Genomic DNA, 20960 nt, shown 5'->3' with positions numbered 1-20960 from the left:
AGGTGAAGGGGATTCACGTTTGTTCAAATGAAGTGCCACGCCCTCTTTAAAGGGGAGATAATTGAGAATCATTGAAAATTTGTTGGTATTTTTCAAAAATCTTCTTCTCAAAAACTATTCGGCATGAAAAGCTTAAACTTGTGATGAGGCATCAACAGGTAGTGTAAATTCAAGTTTGTTCAAATCATGGTCCCCGGGGGTAGGGAGGGGCCACAAGAGGGGGTCAAGTTTAACATAGGAATATATAGAGAACATCTTTAAAAATCTTCTTTTCAAAAACTATTTGGCCAAGAAAGCTCAAATTGGCGTGTAACCATCCTCAGATAATGTAGATTCAAGTATGTTCAAATCATGGTCCCCGGGGGTAGGGTGGGGCCACAATTTGGGATCAAGTTTTACATAGGAATATATAGAGAAAATCTTTAAAATCTTCTTCTCAAAAACTATTAGGCCAGAAAAGCTCAAATTAAAATGGAAGCATCCTCAGGTAGTGTAAATTCAAGTTTGTTCAAATCATGGTCCCCGCAGGTAGATTGGGGCCACAATTGGGGGATCAAGTTTTACATAGGAATATATAGAGAAAATCTTTAAAAATCTTCTTCTCAAAAACTATTAGGCCAGGAAAGCTCAACTTTGAGTAGAAGCATTTTCAGATAGTGTAGATTCAAGTTTGTTCAAATCATGGTCCATGGGGATAGGGTGAGGCCACAATTGGGGATCAAGTTTTACATAGGAATATATAGAGAAAATCTTTTAAAATCCTCTTCTCAAAAACTATTAGGCCAGAAAAGCTCAAATTAAAATGGAAGCATCCTCAGGTAGTGTATATTCAAGTTTGTTCAAATCATGGTCCCCGCGGGTAGGGTGGGGCAACAATTGGGGGATCAAGTTTTACATAGGAATATATAGAGAAAATCTTTACAAATCTTCTTCTTAAAAACTATATGGCCAGATAAGCTCAAATTAAAATGGAAGCATCCCCAGGTAGTGTAGATTCAAGTTTGTTCAAATCATAATCCCCGTGGGTAGGGTTGGGCCACAATTGGGGGATCAAGTTTTACATAGGAATATATAGAGAAAATCTTTAAAAATCTTCTTCTTAAAAACTATTAGGCCAGGAAAGCTCAAATTTGAGTGGAAGCATCCTCAGAAAGAGTAGATTCAAGTTTGTTCAAATCATAGTCCCCGGGGGTAGGGTGGGGCCAAAATTGTGGGATAAATTTTTATATAGGAATATATAGAGAAAATCTTTTAAAAAATTTCTTTTAATAACTATTTGGCCAAGAAAGCTCAAATTGGCGTGTAATCATCCTCATATAATGTAGATTTAAGTTTGTTCAAATCATGGTCCCTGGGGGTAGAGCGGGGCTACAATGGGGGATAAATTTTTATATATATAGAAAATCTTTAAAAGTCTTCTTCTCAAAACTATTAGGCCAGGAGAGCCCAAATTTGAGTGGAAGCATCCCCAGATCATATAAATTCAAGTTTGTTTAAATAATAGTCCAGGGATAGGGTGAGGCCACAATGGGGGATGAATTTTTACTTAATTAGGAATATATAGAGAAATCTTTAAAAATCTTCTTTTTAAAGACTATTTGGCCAGAAAAGCTTAAACTTGTGTAGAGGCATCCTCGGGTAGTGTAAATTCAAGTTTGCAAAACCACAATCCCTTGTGGTAGGGCAGGACCGTGATAGTGGTTTGAATTTTTACATAGGAATATATAGAGAAAATCTTTAAAAATATTCTGGGAAAGTTTCGGTCCAAAACTCAGTACTTAGTGTGAAAGCACAGGTTATGCAGATTTAAGTTAAATGAAACCATGATTCCCTAGAGAAAAGTGGGGCCACGAAATGGGGGGGGGGGGGGGGTTATATAGGAGAAGAGAAAAATCTTCTTACAGGTACAACAACAAAAGGGACTTGGTATTTACCAAAAAATAAGAGGTGGATAAAAATTGGCAGATTTTCTTTTTTTTATAGCAAGATCTACTGTACTCAGTTGTCAAGATATTTTGATACTGTTATGCTAATTTGATCAGAATTAAGGCAATTGTTGCTCAGGTGAGCGATGTGGCCTCTGGGCCTCTTGTTTTAAGCATTCAACTGAACTTTGTATTTTGTATTATTACATATGAATTAAAATCCTAGCAGCTTGACGTCTTTGGTTAATATTCAGTAATTATTGACGAATATGCATTTGAGTAGCAATTTATCTTTAGTTAATTGATGAGGAGCACAGAAGTCTTAAGTCAATGCTTGCAAATTTAACAACTTCAGCCATATTAACACTGTTATGAAGGATGGACAAAATTAATTTTCTGTGATTCTTATTTTGGAAGTTTTTATGTATAGAGTTTTGTATTTATTCCCCTGGATTTAATTTTGGGTGGTCCAAACCTTTAGCAATTTTATGGAGAACTTTATTTAAATTGCATTAAAGATTTGTGGTAAACTCCTTTTATGCCTATTAATATACACACGCTAAACAAAAGCATCAATTAAAAGTATATAAAAAAATGGTATAGAATCTGACCATACAGCTTTAAATGTCCTTTTTAAACTTTTTTTTCATCAATTTTTATGTATTTTTTGAGAAAGTGAAGAATGTGATTTAGTTGCAAGAGAGACATTGAACAGTTCAATTTGTGTTGAAAATAAATGTCTAATAAATTAAATGATGTCCAGATATATCAGCAAAAGTTTTCATTCATTCAAACAAAAAATAGTTTGTGGGGAAATATATTATTTATCAGAGCACTTGTAGATTGATCGTGTAATTTACTTTTTCTGTAAAAGATTCTTTTATTTAATTCATCTCTTCACCACTTTGTTAATTTATATACTCTTACAAATGTACCATTTTCACCATAGTCATTTGTTGTCACGTCTGTTGCTATTGTACCTTCCAAAGAATTATTTGATCATCATTAGAAATTCATATACGGTGAAAACATCAGGATCAAACACTATGTCATATTTAATAAATGTTGTCTTCATTATGTGTATGGTAATTATTGATACAATCATTTTTCCTATGACAGCGCCGATTTTAAAATCAGTGCAATTTAAGAGATACCGGTACTACTTCAAAATCATGATTTGAAAAAACTGCAAATATTCCAAACAATGTTTCATTTTTTATATGAATTGTAGATAAATTTTGACCATAGAATCTTAAATATCATTCAGGGCATAAGAAATGCAAAAGAAGCTAAACTCCAGACATTTTTTTAAAAATGTTAATGCTAAATTGTATTTCATTAATGTTCTTTTAATCTTTAATGAATCATAAAGATGAACCAAAGACTGGGGTTTTTTTTTAATAAACTAGTTTTCATTTATATTCTCTGCAAATGAAAGCTGATAATTAAATCCGATAACGTCCTCGTAATTTATTCATATTAATTTTTTTACGACCAAATGTTTGTTGTTGGTTCTTTTTTTTGTTGGTAAAAATCTATTGCTGTTAAACTATAACAGCCTGTGTACATGTACTTAAAATTAACGTTTACTGTTCTTGAAGGTGAAATGCTACACCAAACTTTATCGCATGGATCTTTGAATGATCCTTAGTTTTTTAAACATTAGTTTGTTGTTCAAAAATGGATATTTGATTTTATATATTTGTTTACTGTATTTCGAGTTTTTTCGCCGTTTTTTATTTCTAAAATTCGCTCAGACATAGCTCTGTTTAAAAATTGGTATTCGCCCAGTGTTAAATTCACATACTGACACAAGGACAAAAGGGTCGAAATAAATCGGGGTGAATATTTTACTGTATACAGTATTTTCTATAAGAAAATGAACAATATTTTGATTACAAGATGTCAAGTACAGTTTAAGATAGATTATGAATAAATACATGGTATCAATATTTTATAAATCATGTCCATATATGTTGTTTAAAAAGATGCTTTTTAAAAAAATACATTAGATTTCACAAATGTTTTTTCGATCTCTCTTTGGAGCTTAAAGATGATCCGAAGGTTGTTTTACGGTTTAAATACTTATTTCGATTTACCTTATCTGCAAGTGAAATCTTTAAGGGTTATGGACGTTTCCAAAACAATCATGACATCATAATTTATTAATGTAAACTTGGTTTACTTTTTAATTTTTTTTGACGACCAAATGGCTTTTAGAAATCCATCGTTGTCTAATTATTATAGCACATTCCAAAAAAAAAAAATTAACGATGGCAGATCTCTACACCAATACTTTATCGTATGGATCTTTATATGATCCTTTCTGATCAAATGATTTTTGTTCAAAGAAGAAAATGTGTGCCTTTTAGTATTTATACAGTGGTTTTTTTTATATGAGAAAGTGAAAAAAATTGTTTTGGTTGCAAAAAGACCCAGTTCAGTTTAAAAGATGAGAATAAATACATGATATATATCTAATAACATGCCCAATAATGTCAGTAAGACGTTTTATTTTTCTGGAAACCAAAAAAAATTGTTTGCTTATTTCAAAGCCATAGGTACAATCATTAAAAAAGATGTGTGTTATAGAAAAGACATGCTTACACAATCATTTCACAAATCGAAGCGAAATTGCAAAATTTGTGAAATAATGCTAATTGTCAAAATCAAAACATATCTTCGAAATTAAACCGATCCTCATTCGAATTATAAAAACTGTACAGATACCTTAAGAAGTCGTACAATCGAGAAAGAAACGTCTGTACATAATGTATTTGTGTAATTTATGGCATTTTATATTTATTTAATTAAACACCCTAACCAACCTATTTAATGGGAAACTTTTAAGCAATTTTTTTGTTTATTTTTGTTTGCAATTTGTGTCAACAAATTAGTAAATCCCATATTCTAACTTGGGATCTGGTAGTTATTAGTACAATGCTATACACTAAAATACGCTGCGAATTTACACAAACAAGAACAAGAAATGTGTTGATAAAAACCTTTTCCAAATGCATTTAAATATCTGTATTAACCAAAAAAATTGTCTCGGGGCACGGAGGACACTTTCCTTAAACTTCATCTAAATACTTTTTAAAAGATTACGAAAATGAACCTAAGATATACAGTACGTTCCTATCATCATGATGTTTAAAAAAGGAAAATCGTTTTCGTTACATGATTTTAAAAAAAGGAAATGATGCAGGGTCCTTATTAAGTATACGTGTTAATAGACAAGACAGTATTGAGGGAAAAATAGAGAGAAAAAAAAGACATTTCACTATACATTCTAAAACTTTATTGTACGTCAAAGGGAACTCCTTATAGTAAAGTCATAATCATAAGAAGTTATTAGTAATCATAATGTATCAGAGCATCCCTGGCCTGATCGTGTGATTCACTTCCATTGTAAAAAATCTTTTATTAAATCTATTCCTACACCAAATTGTGAATTATTATTTATTTATGATATCTTACCTTTTTCATCATAGGCACTTGTTGTCATTTCCGTTGTCATTTGACCTTCCAAAAAATTTACTTCATTAATAAATTGCAAAACTTTGACTGTTTATTAGATAACATAACAATTATACACTATGGTAAGCTCAGTGAATTTTGTTTTCAGCATAATGTATGACATTTCTTGATTGACATTTTTCTATAACACAATGGCAATTAAAATTATGTATAATATTTCTTGATTAACATTTTACCTTTAACACATTGGCAATTGTAAAAGCAGTGCAATTCAAGAAATTACAATGGAATCACGGCCAGAACAATATTCAAATATTAAAATCAATATCGCAATTGATTTGCAAGTTGTCGATGGAATTGGATCATAAAATCAAATATGATACCTTGCAATAGAAATACAACAGCGGTAACACTCCAGATAAAAAGATATATTTTTAAATGCTGATAATACATTGTGTTTTATAATTGTTCTTTCGAATGGATCATATAATTGCACTTGCTTTTACGGTTTATATACTAATTTCAATTTATTTTTTCTGCATGCGAAATGTGAATATGGGCGTTTCCAATAACATCACGACCTTGTAATTTATTCATCTAAACTTGGTCCATTTGTTAATTTTTCTGACGACCAAATGGCTTTTTATATCAGCCAGTGCATACACAATTAACGTTTACCGCTCTTTAAGGTGTGATACAAAGCTCTTTAAAAAATTGCGCACTTTGATTTTTTTTTTCAAAACTTGGTAATTTTGAAACCAAGTCAACGCACCTTGAAAAGTAATATATCAAAGTGCCTTGACATCGTGAATATTAACGCACTTTTAGATTTACTTCTATCTACAATAAATGAATAAATGAACCTTGATTAACTCATGGGATACATTAAAAATAGAGCCCAAGAGATTCTAAGCTTAATTGTATAAAACACTGGGTAATGCCCAGAACAAAAAAAAATAATTATTTTTTAAATGATAAATTTTATGTGCTTATGGAAAAACAAAATGTGAAAATTTTGTGTATGTGTGTGTGATATAATTTTTCAAAGTGCGTTTAGAGTCTTGTTAATAACAAAAAGCAGTTGATGTACTTTTGTAACGCACTTGGAAAAAATATCAAATATAGTGCGTTTACTAGGTCTCAATATTACTGCACTTTAAAGTTTTTTTGAAAGTGGGTTGCTTTGGTCCCAAATTCAACGCACTTTAAAAAAAATAATGTGCGAATTTTTTTCAAAGTGAAATGCAACAAAAGCTGAATTCTACATCAAATTTTATCATACGGATCTTTTCCGAAACACAATTCGTTGTTTTAAGAAAGATGCATGGTTTGAATCAATTTATACGTATTTTTTATGAGAAAGTAAAAAGTCTACTATGGTTATAAGAAAGGCCTTTAATATCATATATTTACATTATCCAGTGTATTTGCCTGTGATACCAATACGTATCTATTTTGTACTATATAACTCATAATACTAATGACGCCAAATTGAGGCGCCAGCGGGGTTTGTTTATTTATATTTAAATATTTAATCGTACGAAAATTATATAAATATAAGTAATAAGGAATCATTCTTTGAATATTATGAGGTGATACTTTCGGTCGGGGCGTGATCAAATCTATCATAAAGCACTTCGGGCTTTATTGGATTTGATCACGCCCCGACCAAAATTATCACCTCATAATACTCAAAGAATGATTCCTTAATTAAAGAGACACTGTAAGGACTTTTTTTTTTACTCGAATTCATCTTAAACCTTTTAAAAGAATACATAAATCCAGTCAAGATATACAATCCCTTATAATCCTGAAAAATAATCTTTAAAAAGAATCGTGTGCGTATCGTGGAATCAAAAATACAAATTTAGCCGTGTGTGTTATAAGCATTGCATGCATGCATGTTAAAAGTCGATCACATTGATAAAACTAAACATACTAAAACTATTTTAATTGTTTGTCTAAAGGTCTCATTATGATATAAGGTCACGATCATAAAAACGTAAGTTATGTATCAGCGCATCTGTGGCCTTATCATGTAAAAGACTATTTCATTAAATCTATGTTTTCATCACTTTATTAAATCATAATATCTTTCTTTTCATTAAAATCCTTTGCTGTTATTTCTGTTAAATTTGACCTTCCATTATGAGTTCAACATTACTATAAATTGATATGAAATAAAATTTAAAAGTTATAACTTTTTATATAATTATTTTAGGAATAATACACAATGACATGTTCAGTAAATGTTGTCTTAAATGTTTGTGTGATATGTCTTGATACGCATTTCTCTATGTCAGAGCGACAATTATAAGAGCAGTGCAGTTTAAGATATGACTTTGGAATCACGACTTGAACAAAAAGGAAACATTAAAAACAATATCACATTTTAGATATGAGTTGTCGATGAATTTTGAACATAAATTCAAATAGCATACCTTGCGAAAGAAATGCAACAGCTGCAAAACTCCATATAAGAAGAATCTTTTTTAGATGGTGATAATACATTTTCTCTTTTCACAAATGTTTTGACAACTTTTGATGGGATCATAAAGATAAACCGAAGACTTGCTTCTACGGTTTAAATACTAATTTCGATTTATCTTATCTGCATGTGAAAGCTTAATCATTATGGACTTTTCCAAGAACACCACTTCCTCGTTATTTATTTATGTAAAGTAAACCTAGTTAATATTTTTGACGACCAGGACGTTATTTTCTTCTAGAAATACATTGTTGTTGAATTTTAGGGGCATGTATCTAAAGTTAATTTTGATCGCTTTTTTTTAAATTCCGTTCAATATTTCATAAATCCGATAATTTATTTCTATGCTACGATATTTTGGTTTCCTGTTTAGTTTGTAATTGATGCCTTTGTTATACCACGTTGCAACAAACATCAATAGCTTATGAATAGAAAATACAAACTTAAAGTTCAAGACAGGGTTGAATCGACCCTCCGGTTTGCTATAAAATTTTAAAAAAGATATTTACTCTTTAAAACTTTTTCACTGAGCAAAAATTATACTATTACTTCGTTAAACATTACTTTATCATTTATGTTGGTTTTAATTCACATGAAAAGTATGAAGACGGTATAAAAGAGCCTTATTGGACAGCAAATTGAACTTCAGATTTTCCTTAATATCTAGGAATTGCTTTAATAGGTATGAACTACTATTTGGTAAAGAGGAAATTCACATGTATTAGCTATAATAAAATCGAAATATTTCATTTAATCGGTAAGCTTCATTTTTAGTGAGATTGATATAGTTTAAATATGACCAAGATCATCGATCATTTTTTTTTCAGGTTTTTTTTTCAGATCTTATAGAATGGTATGGAATTTGCAACCTTATTCTGAGGATTGATCATACTTGTTTACAACAGTGCTACATTTTTGCAAATGAATTTTCTTTTTAAGGTTTAGGTATCATTTTGAGATTTATTTTCCGTCAATAGGACGTTTGTTCAAAATCAAGAAATCACCCAATACAAAACTCTTTACAAAAATCAATAGCACAGGTTGTAAAATAGATTGAACTAAGCAATTTTCGCAGAAGTTCTGAATATAATATGAAAGTAACAAACAGATGATGTCAAAAAATTACAAGATATCGATGAAATCATTATTTATTGTGAAGAGGAGTTAAAAGTTGCAAGATTATAAACAAGATTACGCATAAATGCAAAATTTATGTGAGTAGTGACGCACGAACAAGGTGTTGCGAGTATTAAATAATGTTAACAGGACTTTGACGTATTTTCATACATTATTAAATATAGGAACTTTTAACAGAATAAGTTTTAAACAAAATAATAAAAAGCAATATTGCGATTCTTTGATCAGTACAAAAAATATAGAAACATGTTATATGCATGTATATAGTTCTATCTTTCATGAAATAACAATTAAAGTATGTTTCGACGAATAGCAAATACTATGGAATTTACAAAATACAAGTATTATTCTTAAGTTTATGCTCTTCTGTTACATAGGGGTCATTATCAATCAAAACTATAATGTCATGTAACATTGCTTCAACCAATTAACTTTAGATATATACGCATCTTTCATTAAAGTTTTAAAGAATGCTAATGATACATGCAATAATAAATCGTACAGAAATGTTTAAATACAATGTAGTTATGGTTCATTGATATATGTATAGACCAATATTGATTTTTATCGTACGTATATTGGTAACATTTGCACTTGAGGATCATATAAAGTATTTTATTAAGTAACTACATGTAACTGTCTTAAACTTTAGTCATTTAAGTTTGAAGCTAGCAGTCACCAACGCTCGTTAAACTGGCAAAGGAATTATATGAAGTACAAAATGTTTACAGAAAAAAGCACTTTTTCAAAAAATTAACTTTCCTGATGAGTTATAAGTAGATAAAAATTATGAGCTTGAACTCAAAAACACATGAACAACTTGAAAAGACTTATATGATTACTAAGTACATGTACTTATCATCACCAGCGTGAGATTGTTGCCAAAAAAAGATAAATACTATTAGTTCTAAGAGTCGGACTTTTTCGATATACGATTTTCAATATCTTATTGACAAGACCTCTTCATCTTTGAAGTGGGTTTGAAGACCAATACAGGTTAGTGACCCATGCATCTTTTATTTCCTACTCTCTGACTAGGGGTGTAGGATCCAACCAGGTACTGTTTAAAGATTGAGGCAAATTCAACGACAAAATATTTTATCTGTAGCCACCTGATCAAACAAAAGAATATACAAGAGAGTAGTGACGATCGATAGAATATCTATTTTTTCGAAAGAAGATTGAGGTGCTCAGTGAAATGTCTTTTTTATTAATTTGTAATATACTGTGAATAAGAAAAATGTTTACCCCGTACTTTTGTATCCGCAAAGTGCGATCGGGCAAGATACATGTGTGATGCTTTTACGGTGAACACCCTTAATTATGGTACTTAGATAATTGCTGCACTATCGCTCGTTGTTCCGAACAATCAATGAATTTTACATAAATAGCGAAGCGGATGTTGAGAAAGGTTTTAGAATGGTGTTAATATCATCTGTTACACTTCTAAACAGGCACTATTATATTTATGAGATCCCCACTGAGAATAACTGATAACAAGAAGCACCATGTCGCTTAGGACAGAACTTAGAGATAATAAAGTTTTGAGGACATGAAGTGAATGTTAATTTCATATGTTAAAAAGTCGAAGAGGGCTCAAGATTATCAATTGTATCTTTTAACAATATATTTTGGTATAGAGTTTAAAAAAGATATATCAACCAGTCAGTACATCCGAATAGTCTACATACGTTTAAATTCTAATGGTCCAACAGGAATAAGGAAAAAGATTGTCAGTCCCTTCATTTAAAATAATTAAAACCATTATTTTAAAGCTTAAAATATTTCAAAATTAATTTACTTATTTTGAATTTGAAATTTTTTTAGGTAATAAAGAACTCACATTTAAAAACTCGATTAAAAAACTTATGCATCATTGTTTGCGTAAAAAAAATCGACTGTGCAAATAACGAAAAAAAACCAGCCTGTCAATTTTATTACTAGCGATGAACACATTTTTTCATCATCCATTTTCTGATAATATAACAACCAATAAGACAAAAATACACGGCAGAATTGATCTTTTATTGATCAGAAGCAAATTAAAATCAGTTTATAAATTCCATATCTTTTTTGTTAAAAATTAAAATAGTATGTTATTGATACAAGTTCATTACGGTTGCAAGTAAATGTTCAAATCTTTCAACAGTGGATTGAGGGGTTATTGTAGTTCCCAAATCATTTGTTTGAAAGGATTAGCAAATCGAAGTTATTATTCAAAAGATGTTTTCGAAAAAAAAAAATTCTTATTTTTTTGTAGTTTATATGTAGAATTATAATACCACCAAAATTATTGTAGGAATTCTTCAACACTATCGTTTTCCTAATTTTGTTAAAGATAATACGTGTGGGTGTCAAAATCCAATAACCTTAACACAATCTTGATACAATTAAATGTTTTATATGATAAAGATTGATGAGTACTGAAAATTCTTTTTTTACGCGAGTACTTCATTCTGCGATTCCGCTGTTTTGCTTCAAATCGCGAAAATATAAAATCGCGTTTCATGTAGCTCAAAACTGTCTGAAAAATAAAAGCGAGATTTTAAAGCCATGAGGAATGCATTGCCTCTCGCGATTTTATGCGGATATTAATTCCTCGCGTTTAATTAGGAATTTTCAGTACTTTACATCAAAAATAATAATTATTAAACAGGACCAATATTACCTATATAAACCAGTTTTGCGATGAAAAACCAGGTCTCTCTTTGTCATTTGAATAAAAAGAAATAAATTTCAGTCGAAAGAACCTGTCCTATCAAGCGCCTCAAACTTTTCTAAGCTTATCATTTTCAGATGTAAGACAATCGCTCTACAATTTGGTTGCAGAAGGGCTTACATTGATTCAAGACTGCATTTTGATAAGAGAATATGAAACCATCTTGTCTGATTTTCATTCACGCATAGAATTTGACTTTAATGCTTAGTATTTGAAGTTGAAACCCGCTCGTAATAGGCACCGGTACCTGGTATATAAACCCCTCGATTTCGTTACATCCGACTGCATACCTGAAACTCGTTACCAACGTGTAGAGTTCCTTTTGTGATCTTAGGATTTCATGCATCTATTTCTGATAACGTATGCATATTCTGTTTGATATTCTACTACAGTTAATGCCGAGATCAAAGAGATGCCGCGGACATTATTCTCCAATATACCACGAACGTCATTAGTAAATTATCAGTTTAGAAAGACCTATTTGTCTCGCACTGATCATGAAAATACAACTTCAAACCTCAAAAAGTTTTAAAACCATGTCGATTTCACGTGTTGGATCCAGTCAAAACGATGTGTATTACCACAAATGTTTATTTTTAAGAGATCAATGCGGCTGTTCCTAGGACCTCCCTAGCACCTTTTCACTGCGTGTTTTTACATAAAATATATAACGTGTAGTAGTCGTAATCGTATTAAATTGCCCTATAAATATTAGGAATATGATTCAAAGATATTTTATCAATAAGTGAAGAGTATTAAAAATCCAAAGAAAAATTCTGTCGTCTGCAAGTGATTCCTTTGATCGATACACATGTAAACATTACTAACAAAACCGTTGGGGTTACACTGAACAGCTGTCAAAATGACCTAGATCATCTCTCTATAGGAGAATCGATCTGTAGAAATACTGGCCTGTTAGTAGAATAGAAATATAAAGTTTTTGTTATCGTGAATGTTGCAGGATAACCTCCTCAGTCTCGAAATGTTGTTTGAAATATAAAAGCCTCGGCTAACGCCTCGGCTTTTATATTTCAAAGCAACATTTCTCGAGGTTATTCTGCAACATTCACGAAAACTCGTACTTTATTTCTTAAATAATGCATGTTCGCATTCTCCTGGCGTGAAAAAGTACGTTAAATTTGATAATTTCATCGCGACAGAGTATCACGGCGAGGCAAAATGTACATCCACACAGGAGAGAACTCTACAGCAAAATACTTTTAGCTGTTAGCAGTATGCGTCTTATATACGAGTTGTAGGGGCAGCAGTGGTGAAAGAAAAATTTGGTGTTGACAGTGTCCATATACATGTACGAGTGGTGTTCAGCTTTAAAGCCGAACATCGCGCTCGTAAATAGGTACCGTCACAAGGTACATGGGGCTCGTAACAGAAAGCATGCTAAGATTTTGACTTAAAGAGGTTCGATCCTCTGATTTTGGGTAGCCATTTTGTGTCACCTCTAGTCTGGAAATTCTGTGTCATATATGAGTTCTACTTGTAAATTCCTTTTTTACAATGCCAAATAAACTATATTGAATAAAATAGTGAAGGAAAAATTCCATATTTAGAGAGTGTAGTAAGGGACTATATTTTTTGGCGGAAGGTTTTTATGAAGAAAATGAACATTTTTCATAACTCAGTTGTTTTAGAGTACCATCATTTTGGCTTTCTTATTTTCCGTGCAGACCAAATTATCAGATAGTTTATGCATTGGGATATCTTCGCGTTGTTTCAAAAAAACATATTTCAACAATATTTCAATATTTCTATCGACATATATTGGCATGTATAAGTGATATTTCATAAAAGTAAAGAAAACATCAACTCCAATTTTCCCCTAAAATTAGCTTATTTCATGCCATATCTCAAAATTTACATTATAGACCCATACTTTTGGTTTTATTTTCTGAATATTTAAGTTTCTTTTGACAAGTCTGTCAGAATTTGAGAAAAAGTTTGAGACTTTTTAATTATTTAATTGCATGTTGAATCGTTTATGAATAAAAATAGTATTTGTTCAGTGCAAAAGGGTCAAAATATTCATTAGGTGAAGTAATTGCAAACTTTTTCATTATGATAATTTTAATTTTATTAATTCTAAATAATGTAAATTTGTATTTGATACCATGGTTCATTTCTATAAAAAATTATAGAGGGAAAAGCAATTTATGTGCAATTCGCACTTTCAGTGTAGAAAGGTCATATTAAATACACCGTAGCTCCGAAAGGAGCATATAGACCCCAACATTTTGTTTTGAATTTTGGTTTAGATACATGTGTAGATGTTAAAAAAATACTTTAGAAAAAAACTTAGAGACTTTTGATCGCAGGATCCAACGTCCTTAAGTAGGGTCATAAGTAGGACTTAGTCGGAATCTTAGGTCCTACATAAGTCCTGCTTAGGTATGTCTTATACCGTAACATAAGGCAAACTTAGCAATGTCTTAGCTAAGCCATGCTTATGTCAAAAAGTAAAAACGATTATTTCATTTCGTTTGCCGAATTTAGATGCATTGATAATAAAAAATCATTGTCTTAGGTTAATAGTTTGTTAATTATTTACATCTTTGATATTAGATGCGGGTACGGTAGATGTAAATGTAAGGACACAAAATCCAAGGAGGACACAAGTATACATATACATATGTACCTAAAACTTTTAAAAAGTTCAAAGCGATGAATCTTAGGCAATGTATTCAGTCTATTGTTGTTACTTCGTTGTTTTGATGAATATTCACAAGTTTACTGCATGTGGCGTATTATCGAAAGGCCGTTATGACGTGATAGAATAAGATTTCTTGTTTATCTTTTGTTCTACATCTTATCTCACCAACACATTCACTTACTCTAAGTATAATTCCTTCATAAAGTCGATATATATTGTTACAGTAATGAAATGAGGCAATCGTCGTCTTTGAAATCACTGAGGGTTTTCTGTCTTTTAACGTATTTTTCTGCAATTTCTCAAGTTTATAATTACATATATACTAGAAGTTACTTCTTGTAAACTGATCATTACGTGTTTACAACCTATTCAGCAGCCCAGTTGCATACTATGCGGCAATGTTATAGCTCATTACAACCACTGTTAGACCTTATATCCATTAAATCAACACTTTTATATTGGTGAATATTAAGCTATTGTTTTTGTGTAAATATGTACGTAATACACTGCATTCAAATGCTGAATTGAAGTAATTAATAATAAAATTCTAAATGAATGAAAACAATACTTAAGACATACTTAAGTTACCTCTACCGGCCGCCTAGGTTAAATTGTCCTAACTAAAGCCCCTTTCACAATTGACGCACGAGCAGAAGCGACTGAATATTCGTGCGACCGATAAAATTAGATGTGAATCGTAAACTGTTGCCGAAATAATCGCATTTGAAAAAAAGTATTCGTACGAAATTTGCACGATCTAGGCGAGCGTTGTGCGATGTAAACGCATTAAATCTTGCGATATATCTTGCGTCTATATACGACTGTTGTACAATGAAAGCGACTGTGGAAAGATAATGCGATAGGATCGCGCGAGAGACCAGGTGATCGGACGATTGCACGTGCGCCAAAGCGATTGGACTTGCGATCATGCGTTCCATGGTACGAATGCTCGTGCGAGTCGAAGGGGGTATATATACCGCCCATTTCCGACGCTTTAGTAGACACAGTTGAAAGCGAGAGAACATGCCACCCAAGAAGATACAGAGATGCAGCAGCATATATTATTATACCTCAATATGATTTCTGTATTATATTTAATTGGTCTAGAAAGTCAGGTGACAAGGCGACTTCATAGGAATGAAAAAGCCGATATGAGCATATGATGTAGACAAGTATGATTATATAAAAGATATTTAATGGTTATGATTCTCTATATATCACAAAACCAACTTAACTATCTATGATTCCAAATTATGAAAGAAAAGAGAGACAGTAACAGAGGAAATCAAACAATCACGACGTTATTGCCTTTGAAAAGTCAAACAATTTTTAGAAATCAACGTATCTTGTACATGTATCTTGCAAGATAACATGAGACATGTTGAGCAACAGTCTCATGGTCGCACAATACGCGTATAAACAACTGCGATTCATCTTGCGATCTTTAAAAATCGTGCATCACTCTTGCGAGTACACAAAACGTTGTAAAACGTTCGTACTAATGTTCGTGCGTTGCACTGCGATAATTTGGATCGCGTTCAGTCGCGTCTGAATAGTGTGCATGTCCACTATTCAGAAGAGACTTGATGCGACCAGTAAAACGTATCCAACGAATGCGAGAGCTGATACAACGTAAGCGAGGGCTCGTGCAACGTATGCGAGAGCTCTTGCGAAGCTCAAAAATTTCGATCGCAAAGTGTTGTAAAGTGCCCGTGCGCCAATTGTGAAAGGGGATTTAAGCAACAGTCTCATGATCGCAAAACACACATATAAACAGCAGCGATTCATCTTACGACCTTTAAAAATCGTGCATCACTCTTGCGAGTACAAAAAACGTTGTTAAACGTTCTTACTCATGTTTGAGCGTTGCACTGTGATGATTTGGATCGCATTCGGTCGCGTCTGAATAGTGTGCATGTCGACTATTTTGAGGAGACTTGATGCGACCACTAAAACGCATACAACGAATGCGAGAGCTCGTGCAACATTTCCGATCGCAAAGTGCTGTTAAGTGTTCGTGCGCCAATTGTGATGGGGGATTAAGATGTATTCTAATTTCTTAATTAACGGATACGAAAATACTTCTAGTTTCGATATTGTGTGACTTTGTAACACTGGGTGATAGATATTTATTTATCTTTATCTTATCTGATCTATATACAATTCTTACGTCTGAATTGATGATACTGTTTTGTTGTTACGATTTACAGTCTTATCTCATCGTTCTGTATCATCGTCAAAGACATTCGCTAATATATTGTCGCCGTCACATATCGAGTAAATGTATGCCAGTCTATTGAACAATGAATGAAGTTTAATGTCTCAAAAAATGTATCTGATTCTACTAATAAAAAATAACTTAAGAAAGAACAAATACATTTAATGCAAATTTTACTGTACAGCATACATAGACCCAACACACTTAAACGACATTGATCAAAATGAATACATATTTTAGAATCAACAATTGAAACATGAAATCCGTAATAATGGTAATATGATGCCAATGAATAATGCCATTAAATTAATTTTCTCAATCTATAAGACATTCAAAGTTTGGATATCTTCACATAAAAAATGTCAAATTCACATACAAAGTTCTACCGTATATCAGGGTTTTTTTTTTACCACGCGTATCCAATTTTAGCTCTGTCCGCGACGATTTTATAATCGCATAAAATAAATCGGCATAAATCTGATAGAAAGTTTTTTCCTTTGAATAGAGTTTGCTTATAAAGTAAAAAGGTAAGTAAATATACGACGAAATGTGTTTTGTTAGTTTAGTTAGATTGTAGGAATAGCAGGATCGAAGGACAAGCGGCAGATAAGAGGTATGTAAGCTTCACTATTAAATAATCATTCTACAAGCTAGTGAAATTGTTCACTTTCCTTGCGTAAACCGATGTCTATATAATTATAATTAAGATACTAGAATTTGTAACAGTACATGATCTACGTGTACTGATCTGTGATTATTTGCATCTCTGAAAATTATCGGTAAATTTTACATTAGAGAAATTGTTTAAGTTGTTTCATTTGTCTGAATTGTTCATTCATAATTAAGATTTGCAACATCGATGTTTTTTCGTGCATTACGTCACAGGTTTAGATAAATCTGAATTATATTTTCACTATGACTTTGAAATAGTGAAAATCTTATTCGCGTACATTTTACATACTGTTCTAGATACTGAGTCGTGGTAAAAAAAAAACCACATGACACCGAAACAAACCTGACATACGGTACATATAAACAATCAATCAGTAATTCTATCTTATTGAATATGAAAAAAAATATTAACACGTACATGTATTAACGTTCTGTTGAAAGTATTGATTGTAATACTTTGCGCCTATAATAAAGTGTGTTTTGGTACCACCGTATTGTTTTGTACTACCACATAAGGACAAACAGACTCTTCAATACTCAACATTTAACATATTCAACAAGTTGAATACATGTAACTCTTCAGTTTTAAAATTTAAGTTCATACCAACAATTTACACACAGATACTATGCATATAATTTGCGATGATTTAATAACTTAGTTTGTAACAAGTAAGCAAATGATATGAAATCAAGGAAGTCAACATATATAACTGCTAAACTACTATTACTACAAGAATACGCGGTATTAGCTTGAAAATGTAAAACAATGTAAAATTAACATTGTAAATTATACATAAAAACAAGAGGAATAAAAATATGGTACACTGTTACACAACTGGTTTCAAAAATAGTTAACTTTGTTATCCTGGCATTATATTGTTTTAAGGTAAATATGTGCAAGAATATATTCTGAAATTATTCTGAAATTAAAGTAGATTTAAGACTGACACTCTCCGGGCAGTCGTATTTCTTAGTTTTTATTTATTTCTTTTTGTTTCTACAGAAGAAACGGGAAGAGATCTGTAGCCCTTTTCACAAAAAATCTTAAGGTTTTGCGTAAGATTTCAACTTAAGAACATCTTACGAGAAATCTTAAGTGCTTTTCACGAACGCATTCGTAACAGGTTTCACTTAAGAATTTACTTACGAGTTATCCTTTCCCTAGCAACGACTTGAATTCACCTAATAATTCTTATAAAACAGGAGAAACAGTTAAATTAACCAACATTCTCATAAAAAAAGATGCAAAACTGAAATGAAATTATATAATTTCAGTTTTGCATCTTTTTTTATGAGAATGTTGGAAAATATGACGTCACAATCACAATGTGTGTTTAGTGTGACGTAGGAAAATCTTACGAGAAAAATTTGCCGTAAAAATTTTCAGAGAATTTATTTCAATATTTGTGTATTATTTTTCAACAATAACTGCTATACAATGCGAAATAACGGTATAATGCGCTATAAAACATTCAATTTAGCTGTTTTTCTTTAATATTTTACGTAATACGATTATTATTTACAGTTTTGAAATACTTACGAGAGGGTATGTGCTATCGTAAAGTTACGACAAATTTTACACGTAAGAATCTCATAAGATGTTTTGTGAAAATGAATAAAAACTGAAGTTTTCACTTACGATAAATATCAATCGTAAGATTTTTTGTGAAAAGGGCTACTGTCTTTTAATGACATGTTGGTTTGATGCAAAGTAAAACACTGTACCGGGGGTACTGGAGAACCTTTTCTACAACAAAGGAAATTTTTTAATTCAGTTCTAAATTTCTTGCACAGCAAAGAGTAGATTGTAAAGTTCGCTGCATATGTCAAGATTGTTACAGATTTTATAAATGCAGTGTACTGTGCTTTGTTTACAGTACAAGACTGACATAGCGCACGTTGAGAAAAATATTTGATTGTAACGTTTGGTACTGAGATTATGATAACTGACGTCACAATATATGACGTAACTAAAACCATTTTGCGGATATTTCTATTCAGCATAGTCTGTTGTTGCAGATATCTGCCTTTAAGCAATATCGAAATTATCATTGCATCAAAAATAATCATCGATGCTAGAGGAACAAACACAGTGGAAATTTCCGCGATGATGTTTGCGTTTTCCAACTGTGGCCTCTCGTTCCAAACACAACCTGAGACTAGTTTACCGGGAATAACTGATGAATTAACGTATACTTCTTCAATCGTTTGAAGATTTAACATGAAATTAATATCAGCTAAAATTGAAACAAATATCATTGAAATAATAATGAATAATGTGATTCTCACTGTGAGTTTTAGCTTGGCAGTGATTGGAAATGATATAATGAAGTATCGCTGGATTCCAAGTAGCGCTGTTAAAAGTCGCGCCAATGTCGTGCAAATCTTGGGGATACGTATCTCAAGAAGATTGTGCATTGCACACCATGCATAAGGTACAAATTCATCAGCAAAGCCAAGACCGTAAAAATAGATAGAGGGTGCCATTGTTGACAACATTTGTATGATATTTGCTAATGCAATAGTTATCAAAACAACATGGCTTGGTGAGCAAAAGTTACCCCTGACGAATACTACTATAAACAAAATGTTAGTTGGAATCGCAATCATTTCAAGTAAAGGGTATATGTATAGATGAAACATGACTTTGGTATCATAGAATTCAGTATTCTTAAATCTGAGGTGGAATGCCATAATACTGGATGTATTGTCGTGTTGACCCGATGCGTTTATGTTTCTTGATCCACCTTCCCTCCTTAACAAAGACCGTTTATCAGCAGCAAAACTACAAGAACGAAAATCATACTTAAAAATAATTATTTATGTTTGATGATGTACATGTATTAGTTTTATGTCTAAGGTATCATCAAATATTGATTTAAAGAGCTTGAAAACAAAGTAACGTACATGTGACAAGTGTTTTATCCTTAAATTATTACAACGGCGTTTTTTTTATGAAGCATGCAAGTTTGAATCCATTTGTGCAAGAGTAACTTGAAATCTTTGCTTATAATAGCTATCGTGTTATGCTTTTTATCGTATAATAAATAAAAAACTTTTAAAACAGAATATTTGCATAAAAAATACCATTGTCTACAATTGATACGATAAACTATAGTATATACATAAAGTAAACAACAACAAAAATAACAGAAAGTTCTTTCTTGCTTATATTTTATCTTGACACGCATGTTTGAAAACAAAGTCAATCGACAATACATATAATTATGCCATTTTAATATCTTACAATAAAAGATGCATCATTAAATTAACAAAATAATAAATATAAGGCATTTGGAATCATGATAAAAGTGAAACGTAATGAAAAAAAATTTTCATTAAAAGATATTGTAAATATTCAAACAAGTTACCTTCCTCCTCTGAATAGACTTCTAGAAGACATCTTACTGACTAAAGCTCTTTGAATTTAACTGTGTTATCGCTGCGGTTGACTTAGGTTCTTGCAAAAGAATGGGAAAATAACCTTCCAGTTGTATATATCTCTTTTTTGAGTTATTTTAAGGTGAATAATTGCCTCTATGGTGTTAACAGTATCTATATTAACAGGGCAAGCCCTACTTTTCTCCAATTACTGGATTCCACGAGGTGTATACTTGTGTCGTATTAAAATCATTACCCTTACATTTCTAACACGT

General features: G+C 31.6%; 2 protein-coding genes across 2 annotated transcripts in view; both read right to left on the bottom strand.

The window, feature by feature from the left end:
* The window catches only part of LOC128175829 (uncharacterized), a 37503-nt gene extending 29520 nt beyond the window's left edge, over nt 1-7983 (bottom strand). The window contains exons 1-2 of the mRNA XM_052841673.1: nt 7847-7983; nt 5406-5450 (exon numbers count right to left, since the gene is read on the bottom strand). Of these exons, the coding sequence (XP_052697633.1) occupies nt 5406-5450; nt 7847-7916 (115 nt within the window). The 5' untranslated portion in view covers nt 7917-7983. The remainder of the gene's footprint in view (nt 1-5405; nt 5451-7846) is intronic.
* Nucleotides 7984-18951: 10968 nt separating this feature from the next.
* LOC128175820 (sex peptide receptor-related protein 2-like) lies at nt 18952-20761 on the bottom strand. Its single transcript, XM_052841662.1, has 2 exons — nt 20676-20761; nt 18952-20089 (listed from the first exon to the last, which is right to left on the bottom strand). Exons 1-2 carry the CDS (start codon nt 20705-20707, stop codon nt 18952-18954), a joined length of 1170 nt encoding a protein of 389 aa, XP_052697622.1. The 5' UTR covers nt 20708-20761.
* Between the last annotated feature and the right edge of the window lie 199 nt (nt 20762-20960).

Source organism: Crassostrea angulata, chromosome 3, assembly GCF_025612915.1.
Source record: "Crassostrea angulata isolate pt1a10 chromosome 3, ASM2561291v2, whole genome shotgun sequence".
NCBI classification, from domain to species: domain Eukaryota; kingdom Metazoa; phylum Mollusca; class Bivalvia; order Ostreida; family Ostreidae; genus Magallana; species Magallana angulata.
Note: the sequence above shows the minus strand (reverse complement) of the source record. Positions and strands in the feature narration are given on the sequence as shown.